The 10,926-nt window shown below is 35.1% G+C and overlaps 2 protein-coding genes across 2 annotated transcripts; both read right to left on the reverse strand.

The window, feature by feature from the left end:
- Window positions 1-7,405: 7,405 nt before the first annotated feature.
- Window positions 7,406-9,472, reverse strand: LOC145305370 (uncharacterized). Its single transcript, XM_080146988.1, has 2 exons — window positions 8,981-9,472; window positions 7,406-8,770 (listed from the first exon to the last, which is right to left on the reverse strand). Exons 1-2 carry the CDS (start codon window positions 9,470-9,472, stop codon window positions 7,406-7,408), a joined length of 1,857 nt encoding a protein of 618 aa, XP_080003114.1.
- Window positions 9,473-9,677: 205 nt separating this feature from the next.
- On the reverse strand, window positions 9,678-10,625 carry LOC145305371 (uncharacterized). Its single transcript, XM_080146989.1, has one exon. The coding sequence runs from the start codon at window positions 10,623-10,625 to the stop codon at window positions 9,678-9,680; it is 948 nt and encodes a 315-aa protein (XP_080003115.1).
- Between the last annotated feature and the right edge of the window lie 301 nt (window positions 10,626-10,926).

Consider the following 10,926-nt stretch of genomic DNA (forward strand, 5'->3'; position numbering starts at 1 on the left):
CCAATGATGATCCACAAAGTTAACCCGGATTAACAAAAACAAAATTATGATTTTGCAGATTGGTAATTCAAATGTTTTGGACATTTAATGAGCCACCCGTTCAAAATTCAATAAAGTCCCCAAAACTTTTGGGACTAGTGTAATAAACAGCCCAATAACCCCTACCTCCCTGCATTGCAATGCATTAATGTAAAAGGAAATCAATGGCTATTTAAAAATTATTCTAGATTTATCTGGATTTTCATCACAACGGAAATTATTTACATTATTTACAATATTTCAAGGCAATTTAATATTGTAAAAATAGATATTGTTAGAGTGTTAACATTGGACTGTTACTTACACTAGTATTCAAAGTTTTAAAATCATATTATCTCAAAACTTTTTTTTTGAATTTTGATTGGTTGGTTCTAAACTAGTAGTGTTCAAAATTTTCAACCAATAATTTTTATTTACAAATCCAGATGATAATTATTTCTTTTTTTTTAATTATAGACTTTCAAAATTGTATCTAATTGTCAGAGGAATCCTCATGCAAGGTTTGAAGTCAATAGGGTGATTCCAATCCACGTATTAAATAATTATTACTCTAATATCAATCTAATAAGTCATTGATTGGCCTTCTAAGAAGTCAAGTTTTGAGATGGAAATTTCAATTTATAATGTAAAATCTGATAGGTTTAATAGGCAGGGAGAGAGGGGACATTGGGTTGTTTATTACACTAGTCATTGAACTCTTGTGATAAAGTTTTCTTATTTGTTGGCTTAACAACCTTGGAGACTTTTATTGATTTGATTGGTTTGTTCATTTAGTGTTTACATGTTTCAACCATTAATTGTAATCTACAGAATTTTGTTTTTGTTTATTATCTTAGTGTAACATTATCGGCCATAGTCTTATTCCTTTGGATCCCTGTCTAATAGGAATTTATATTGTAAAATTAAGTATAGTGTGTCTCTAAATATTTACAAATTATGATATTTAGTCTGTATAGTTAAATGCATGCTTTGAAAAAGTACAATATTAATTTACTTGCGGCAAAGCCCCTAGAGGATTCTAGTGTAGTTGGATGGGAGAAATCGACCCTTAACTTTTTAAATCACTTTCTAAAGACAGGAAGCTTAATATAATTCTTTTTCGATGGGGTTAATTATAGCGTTGATTAAGGTGTGTTAGAATAGTCCTTTCAAACTAAAACATTGCCAATAAATTATAATCTAGAGTGATTAGCTAACATTTCAATATTTTGACTTTGCTTATGATGATACTTTTTTATAATTATGGTCAGTGCACGTCCCTCCGTATGTCCGTAACAAATAGATCTAATTGATAATTTAGACATGTTAGAATTGTTTTTTTCGATTTAAAACTTGATGACTCCTGAAATATATAGGACTAGGTACAATTTAGAAAACCAGAATGAATCCTAAGAACTTAAGGAAAGGTAGTATAAATCAGGGATATTAAGGGATAAGACAATGGATGACAAATACTTACATACATGCATACCCAATGATGATACACAAAAATACCCATTCTGTAGATTCAAATTAATAATTTAATAGTTGAAAGTTTTTGACATTGCTATGTAGTTTGGAACCAACGAATTAAAGTTCAATTCAGGCACCCAAAGTTTTTGAGCCTACAAATAAGATTATAAAATTTGGGTATTAGCACAATTTACAGTCCTATGTCCCCTCCATACCTTCAAAAATAATGTCCTGTAATCCTCGTGTTTACATTTTTACAAAAAAAATCTAAGCATGTTTCCTTGTATTGAGTAAGAGTATTGGGAGATAAAACGAGGATGACAACATCCATAATTAGCGAGATAGAGAAAGAAAATATATTAGCAGATATGCCCCTAGAGACCTTCCCACGACCTAGTAGAAGCTAAATTCTAAATGAGAGCGATATCGGTTCAGTGCTTAGCGAGAAATTTCTATTTATTAGGATATTAGAACATCAGTCGAGAGAATTCATGCGCTATTGTCATAGGAATATTCACGACAAATATCAGTATTTATTATTAATCGAGTCAGTGTGGTTATATATATCCCATATAGGTAATAATTTACAGACTTTATGCTCATTAGTCAGAGGAATCATCATAAAATAAAAGAACTCTATCTTTAATAGCAGCCATGCTGTTTCTATAAAAACAATTAAGCAAACAATATAAATCATAATGAAGCTTCGCTTATGGTGGCCGACAGTTTATAAAACATACTGACTAAGACGAAAAAAAGTATAGAGCAGCTCGCTACTACAGAACAAACACGCTAACGTGTTCAAGTTAGATGCTGTTTGTGGAAGTATGTGCAAAAAGTTTGGCCACGGTTGCAATTTTTATATTTTATTTTCAACACGTTTAGTTCTTGATAATTTTAAACATTAATGGTTGTGTAAACAAACAAACAAAAATAACGTCTAATATTTAATGTCTAAAAAGATTTTGGGTACTTCCCGCAATGCAAAGCGAGCACAGAAACCTCCTTAAATTTTGGGGTTCTTTTAACCAATCCTTATACTAAAGTAACAGGATGTTTGTGTGTCTGTGCATCTGTGTGTCTGTCTGTACCGAAGGATCTCGCTAACCGCTGAACCGATCGGGTTCTCCTTAACAGGGTAGCTTCTCATAGGTCCCGGGAAGGTTTATAACTATTTTCTTGGAGGTGGGACACCCACAACCCCCCAAAAATGAAATCTAGTTAAGTGAAACTCGTAGCGGGCTAAAATAAAGATACCAACTCCACCCAACTTCACCCAACTCCAAAAAGTTCCATGTTAGCAAGTTAAATAGACGACCATTTTTATTGCTAAAATATCCACGTACATTCTATATCCATTCAAAGTAAAACGCACAAAAATTACTTTTGAAACAAATTAAAAATTGAGGGAGGGTGTGCTTGACTTTGCTTTCGCATGAGAGAAACCATCGAAAATTGTCAACATTCATTTAAGGTGAGTGTGACTAAACAAAAATAATAAGAAAATAGCATACAAAACTTTTATGTTAATCTGACTATGGTCTTCATAGGCATTACTTATAATTTTAAACACTATTATTGAGATATTGAGCTTATAAGATTGTGTCCTATGGTCCTAGGAATCACAAAATTAACTTCTATTATAGAAAAATTTTGGTTTTACAAAAGCCAAATAAAAGATTTATATTGGACATTTCAGGAAATTATTAAAGTGTAGCTATGTATTCTAAATTGTACATATCTGTTTCAGGAAAATAAGGTTTGATATTAATTAACAATCTTAAAAATAACGAACCGAACCTAATCATAGAAAAGCTTCGCTTTAAAAAAAGCATGCTTAAAGAAGAGAGACTTTCTAGTATTGATTATAGAGTTGCTATGCTTTTAAGATAATTCCGTAGTGTATAGAAAACATCTTTCAAGGGTTTCAATCAAAAGGATAACTTTAATATGTCTAAATATAAAACCAGAGCTAACAGTTAAAGACTACAGAGGGACCTTTATTAGTAAGAAGGATATATCTCTAAATATAAATCATATGCTATAATAGACTGTTCTCCAAGAAACTCCAAAAACTCGCAATAAAATTGGCAAACATTAAATTGGAAAAATTTTAAGAAAAAAATATTATTACGCCAAAAATAAATTTGATTCTGAGAATTTTGGGCATAATAGCGCGGTCAAAACGTGAACAAAATCAGCGGCGTATTCTGATAATTTTTATTGTAGAAATTGTATGTATATTTATGACAGTACATAACGAAGGGTAAATTAGAAGTGTATATCATACTGGTATCCCAAGTTTTATAACAATTTCTTTCATAAATTTGCTTTGGGTAGTAAATCTCAAAGGCGGTTAAGAAACAATGTTCAAACTTTTAAACAATTATTTCTAAACTATAGAAGGAGTGATTTTGTTTATCGTAATTGTGACACTGAACAATTTCATTGACCATTGCCTTTTCCCTTAAAATACCGGATACAACAAAAAATTTTATTAAAAGAAGGTGTATCAACTTTTTTGCTTTTTATTTAAGATAGCTAGCCGGTTCTTTTAGTAAGTAGTAGATGTAAAATTTTTCATAGAATTCAGATATACAATCGGTTTTTTTGTAGACCTCTTATTTTTTAAGTAATTTAGGTTTTTTAAAAAAATAATTAAGTCGGTTTTAAGGTACTAAAACGCAACAAAATAAAAGAAGAAAATGGCCAGTATGAACAAAAATAGTAAGATCTTTAATTTGACACCTTACTTTTAAAATTCTGTTGAGTAATTATTGAAGAAATCAATTTTTTTAACCTCGGTTTAATCAAAACTTTAAAGTAAAATATAATCTCCCACAGGCATAAAAAATATGGGTTCATACATACCTTTAGAATCAGAAAAATATTACGAATCCATTGTAAGCAAAATTGAAAAAAGTAAAAAAATAAAAATAATAAAAATGGCCTAACGTATTATTTTTTACAGGTAACACTTAATTTTAACTATTAAACTAGCCAATCACAAGTCTCAAAAATTGACTAATCGGGAAGCTTAACCTCAAAACCTCAACCAATAGAATTGACAAAAAAAAGGATAATGTTCATAGAATATATACAATAGATACTACAATTGAAAATAGTGATACTTACATAACATGTAAAGTACGAAAAATTATGAACAAATATGCTTCAATCTGTTTATAAACTTCAAAACAATGCAGTTAAAAATGCTTTATTGTTTCAGGTGTTTAAAAAATATCTGTTACATTGTATGTATATTTATTTAGGTTTATTTCAAGTTTCAAGTTTTCAAGTTGTTCAACCCTTTAAAGCCGAAAATTATGATTGTTTCGGTACAACGGCATTTGCCTGGCCGTGTACAAGATCTTTTAGTACAGACGTACTAAACCAGCTACTTCCCACATGAGCAAAACCAGCGTAGTTACTAATACAATTTATTGTATGAAAACGGTCACGATGAAATAAAAATAACAAAATTAATAATCAAATATTAAAATGTTAAATACATCATAAAGAAAATAAATCTTGTAAAAGAAAATAATCTTTTTCATTTGGGAATAATCGTCTTTTCCTTATAAAAGGTTTCGTGATTTCGAATCTACATTTCAAAATGTATAAAATAAATTAGGGTTATTTTTGCTTAATATTAAATCAAAACTAAATGCGAGTTTGTAATTCATGGATAAAATCATCATAGACTACTATTAAAATATTCTGGTACAAAAATAAATTAATTACTTGGTCTAATTTTAATGAAAATAAAGAAATTAATTTGCCGTCTTTTAAAAATCATTCCACACTATTAAAAATGCTTAAAGAAAGAATTCTTACCCAGGTCATTGAACATGTCAAGCCGGGAAGCACTCAAAGGTATTTTTCAGTACGGATAACACCACATTTTTGACTATACACGGGTTTTTATCACACAGATATTCCGCACATCTTGAAAGAAAGAATAAAGATGGCTATGCTAGCTTTGTTTATGTTTGGTTGCGCAAGCGTTATTATGAATGCCGTGTTCAATTATGAACTTTTTGAAAATAGGCGCTTTCTCAACTGCCAATAATGATAAGGAAAACAAAAAGGATAAAGGTTCGAGTTCACAAACGTAACATACTATTATACTACCGATACACACCCGCCTGTTAGTGGGGAATCGAACATAACACCATTCAATTTTCAACTTTGTGTGCAGACAGTGTCCACAAAAGTCACAATTCAAAACCACATAAATTACATGAGTTTAAATTTTGGCCTTAATGGCCTCAAATTTGCTAGTAAAATATTCACGAATACTCGTACTAACACAAATTGACACAATTCCACAAATATGTAGGAATAAAGGAATAGGAGATAAACCATTCTTCATTGAAAGCTTACACATTCACTACTCACTCATAACACTTATTCTCACGGTTTCACAATTTTCGAAATAAATAAAATAGTTATTTGAATTTGTTAGACCATGTAATGCGATACATAATAATAACTTAAAATAAGTACCCAAACTTTATATTAGGTACCTAATCATCAATAACGATAATAATAATATTCTAATGTTAGAATAAACCTTAATGCTAAACATAATCTGCATTAAAATCATCAAAATAATTCATTCAAATCTTTTAATAAAAGAGAGAATAATTACTAAAAAAAATTCTTTTCAAACAAGTCTTTTTTGCTAAAAGAAAAGTGAAAATGCATACGTGAAAATCTTTCTTCGATCAAATCTTTATGTAAAAGATAGACAAGAAAATAATCCTTAATTCTAGATAAACAGAATAATCAAATAAAATAAAATTATCCTTAATCTAAACATATCATCAAAATAAAATATCCTTAAGTCTAAGAACATAAAAAACGACTGTATTAATTCATCAATTAAAACATCAAAATGAAATAAAATTTGCATTTTGCATATGCGAATCTTAAATTAAGCTCAAAATAAAAGAAAAGTCTCAAAAAGTGTTTATTTGGCAATTTCTCTTTGGCTGAATAGATAATAAGCTTTTCCTTGTACTTATTTATACAGTCTTTAGAATTAAGAGTAATCGGGGCCTCAGTTCAACCTGAACCTCAAAAGATTGCAGATCAAACCAACGCACTACAATTATAAAAATGCCTCTCGTGCTACTAATCCTGTTTATGGTTATTTTTGTTTCTTTTTTGTGTAACCGTGAACAGGATTCTTGGCGCGGGGCTCAATTCACGAACATTTCTGAAACAAATAGAATGAAAGTGTTCTAAAATTAAAATCATCAATAAAAGAAATCAAAGAAACTACTAAAGAATCTTGAATTATCAGATATTTCTTAAGCTTTAGTTTTGCTGTTATCCAAGGTGTTCGGCCGAGGAAACAGAGCTGGAACACCCTGGATAGCAGTTTCATTAGGCTAACTCATCGAAATAAATCAACAAATCAAAGTAAATCTGCTGTGTTCATGAAAATTACTGCTTTTTTTTTTGTTTTAGGTAAATCTTCAGAACGAAAAAATAAATAATCTTAATATATAGTTAATATTAAATTATTTGTTGTGCATGTAATATAAAAGAAAATATTTTTAAATGATTAAATGTGTTTCATTTCTTATTCTTATCTATATATCATATTTCATGTTGTCAAACAAGGAACGCGAAAATAATGCTTCGCGTCTAAAATAAAAAAAAATACGTACCTAAGATTTTTTACGCAAAAAAATCCCAGGTCCCGATCAAATAAAATCCGTAAAGAAAACTTGTGTATTCGATTAGAAAACTTTAGTTTTGTGCATTGGAAATAAAATCTTGAGCTCATTTATAAGTTTAAACGAAATTGTAAAGAAATTTGCGTTAAATTATAAATCTAAAAAAATATGCAATTGTTGAAAGTCGAAAAAAATACGCGAAAAGAACGATACTAATAAAATACTTAATCGTCTTGGGGTTCATCTTGGGGTAGGTTTACTTTCAACAATCGTCTTGCGGAAATCTCGTTATCCGTGGCATCAACATCATCAGACAGTTTAAAACGGGCAACAACTGTACGGCCACCACCACGAATATCTTGAACTCTACCCAGGCGGTACTTCTTCACCAAATTGGTGCAACCATCAACAAGAACAACATCTCCAACGCTTAGCGGAACTTGATTATGTCTCCACTTTACGGTGCGCAACAACTCTGGCAACAGCTGTTGCTTGTAGACTTCATGGAACTGTCTAGTCAGCTCCTCCAAATGGTTCAAACGACGTGTGATTTTATCTCTGGAACCTGTTTCAAACGAGCAAATCCCGTCGTTAACTCTGCCACCCAACAGATCAGCAGGGGATATGATTCTCCACGTGTTAACATCATTCCCTTGTGTGGCATAACTCAAAGGTTTAGAATTTAAAATTCTAGCAGTCTCAGCTGTCAGCAACAACAACTCATTGTGATTAACAACTGCTCCACTCAGCTTCTTGTTAAGAACACGCTTGACCATGGCAACCTGGCGCTCAACGCTTCCAACGTACGAATGAGCGCCAGTTGGCACAAGGTGCCACTCAAAGCTCACATCAGACTTCTTCATAACTTCATCAAGGATTCTCTTTGTGCCAAGGAAGTTGGTGCCGCAGTCTGTAGTAACAACTCTGGGCATATTGTACAGTGCTTGAAGCTTTCTGAGGCCAATAATGACAGCCTCAGTACTGTAATTCATCAGGACATCAATAAAGACTGCTTGTGTAAAGCGACAACAAGCAATCAACAACCATACCTTGTACTTGGCTGGATTCTTTCTGGTACGAACTCCAGGCCTTGTAACTTCCATCGGACCCGCCAGGTCGAGGTGGGCATGGTAGAAGGGAACCGAAGATTCTAACCTGTCAGGTAGGACGTCTGCCATAGTTGGGGCTGAACGTCGTGCATACTCTAGACAACAACTGGAACATGATTTAACAACCTTCATAGCTTCAAGGCGGCCACGTGAAATCCAAGCATACCTGCGACTTTGTGCCAAAGTCTTTCTGTGGCCGGCATGGCCAAGTTCATCGTGGGCTTGCTGCAGGAACAATCTGGCCAAATTATTGTGACGATCAATCAAAATAAGACCAGGGGAATCCTTAAACAACTTCTTTTCTCCCTCAGCTGTTGCCTCCAAGGCCTCATCCCCACGGGACTTCATCTTGAGGACTCTAAACTTAAGAACAGGATAGTAACCGTCATTACCAATGATAGGCCAGTACACCTCTGTCTCGTGATAAAACGGTTGCAGACTATCAAATCTGCCTTCAGCTTCCATAATCATCTCTTTTTCCTGGTTGTATGATGCCAGGAATAAATCACATACAATATCTAGGTATGTAATTGAAAAAATGTGGCTGTCATAAAACTTGGAATCATCTATCGGCTCTTGTCCGGCCGGAACCGAAACTCCCGTCGGCTCTTGTCCGGCCGGAACCGAATCACAGATTGGCTCTTGTCCAGCCGGAACCGAAACTCCCGTCGGCTCTTGTCCGGCTGGAACCGAATCATTCATCAGCTCTTGCCTGGCTGGAACTCGTTTCTTGACAAGCAACAATTTAAAAAGATTGGCAGCTTTGAACACTGCCTGCATGGTTCTACGGGCCTGCCTGTAGGTACGACGTGCCAATGTTCTCCAGAAATCAGTATCTACTACCTGGATAGACATGCACTTAAGTTTCACCATCCGTTGGTTCATCTCAGCTTCAGGGATGGGATGGTTTACCTCACCCGCCATCTTTACAGGCCATTGGTCCTGCTCTAAGCGTAGCCATCCAGGTCCATCCTGGTACCTGGATCCAGGTAAAACATCTTGAATTGTACAGGCGCCTCTAGTGGCAAGATCTGCAACGTTCTCATCAGTGGGAAGCCAGCGCCAATCCTCTGGACGGGTCAGCTGTTGGATCTCACTCACACGATGACTGTTGAATATGTTTAACATTACAGATTCACTCACAATTTGCGATATTGCACAGGTGCTGTCACTAAAAAACATCTTGCCTGCAATGCCAAACGGCAGGGCACGGACAATTGTGTCCGCCAGTCTTGCCACAATTAAGCATGACAATAACTCTAGTCTTGGGATAGACTCAATCTTGACAGGAGCCACTCGACTTTTGCCGCTACACAAAATCACTTCATAGCCTCTGGCCGTTGGCCAAGGTAAATAGACGATGGCTGCGTAGGCTGAACTTGAAGCGTCACAGAAACCAATGATGGTTGGGAACTAAAGAACGTTGAAATGGCACTTCTCCAAGTTTAGCTCTGTCTGCCAAGCTGTCCACAAAATCATCTCTCAACCTTGCAGGTACATGCTCATCCCAAGACACTCCACTTATGCAGACCTCCCGAAGAATAAGCTTAGACTTCAGGAGCAATGGACACATGAGGCCCAAGGGGTCGTACAACTGTTGTACGACCCGCCAAATCTCTCTCTTCGTTATACATTCTGGCATGGCTCTCCATAAATCCAACAGGTCTAGGTCCTCCAGCAACTTGCGGCCTTTCACCTTGGCGCCATGATTCACCCTAGCAGGCAGAGTCAAGACATCTTCTCTGGGGGCCCATTGAATGCCCAATACCTTGACAGGATCAATATCATCTCCAGAATAAATAACTGATTTAAAGCTGAAGTTTCCAGGTTCAATCATCTCCTTCAACTCCTCGACCATTTTGACAGCTTCTGGCTTGCTATTGTGGCCGCCAGTATGGTCGTCAATATATGTGCACTGCTCCAGCTTGATAGCTGGAGCATCCTGGTGAAGCACAAACTTGGATCCGGCAGGTTGTTGCTCACTTCTCCACAGGTCTTGCTTTGCAACTACTTCTGCTCCCTTCACGTATTCAGATCCATAAACATCATGTACATCTTGGCGGCTGCGCCCTCCGAAAATCTGTGCTGTAAGTCTCAGGGCTGTCACGGCGAAATCGCCGGCCAATTTCTCCCCGAAGTTAATTTTTTTGGTCAAATAAACTTCGGGGTCAGCATGCTCATTCTCTGCAAACCACACTCTCTTCAGCTGCGAATCTTCATACATTGCCGCCAAAGAATTGTAGAATTTACACACATCACAAACACAAGCACATTTGTAACCTCTGAACCGAATAAGATTGTGAAACAATGTGTAGGTAGGTTGTGGGCCATCCATCATTATATGATTTAAACTTGTTCCATTACAGGTCAAGCTAGAATTTGCCCAGATCCTCAACGGGGTAGAAATGCTGTCCTTGAAGGCCGACACCAAAGAATTATAATAAACTGCACCTTCATAGGCTAAATCTTGTGGCGTTGCTTTGACGTAAACACCTCTTGACACCGCTTCTTTGAACACTTTGCAAAAAACTTCATAATCCCCATTTTTATCATGCGCCGGCGATCACGTAGCGCTATATTATACGCCTGCCGCGAATTGTTCGGCAGCGTATTTGTTGGCAGCCGGTATGGGTAAG

This window comes from Acartia tonsa, chromosome 14 (assembly GCF_053477335.1).
Source record: "Acartia tonsa isolate MP-2025a chromosome 14, ASM5347733v1, whole genome shotgun sequence".
NCBI classification, from domain to species: Eukaryota; Metazoa; Arthropoda; class Copepoda; order Calanoida; family Acartiidae; genus Acartia; species Acartia tonsa.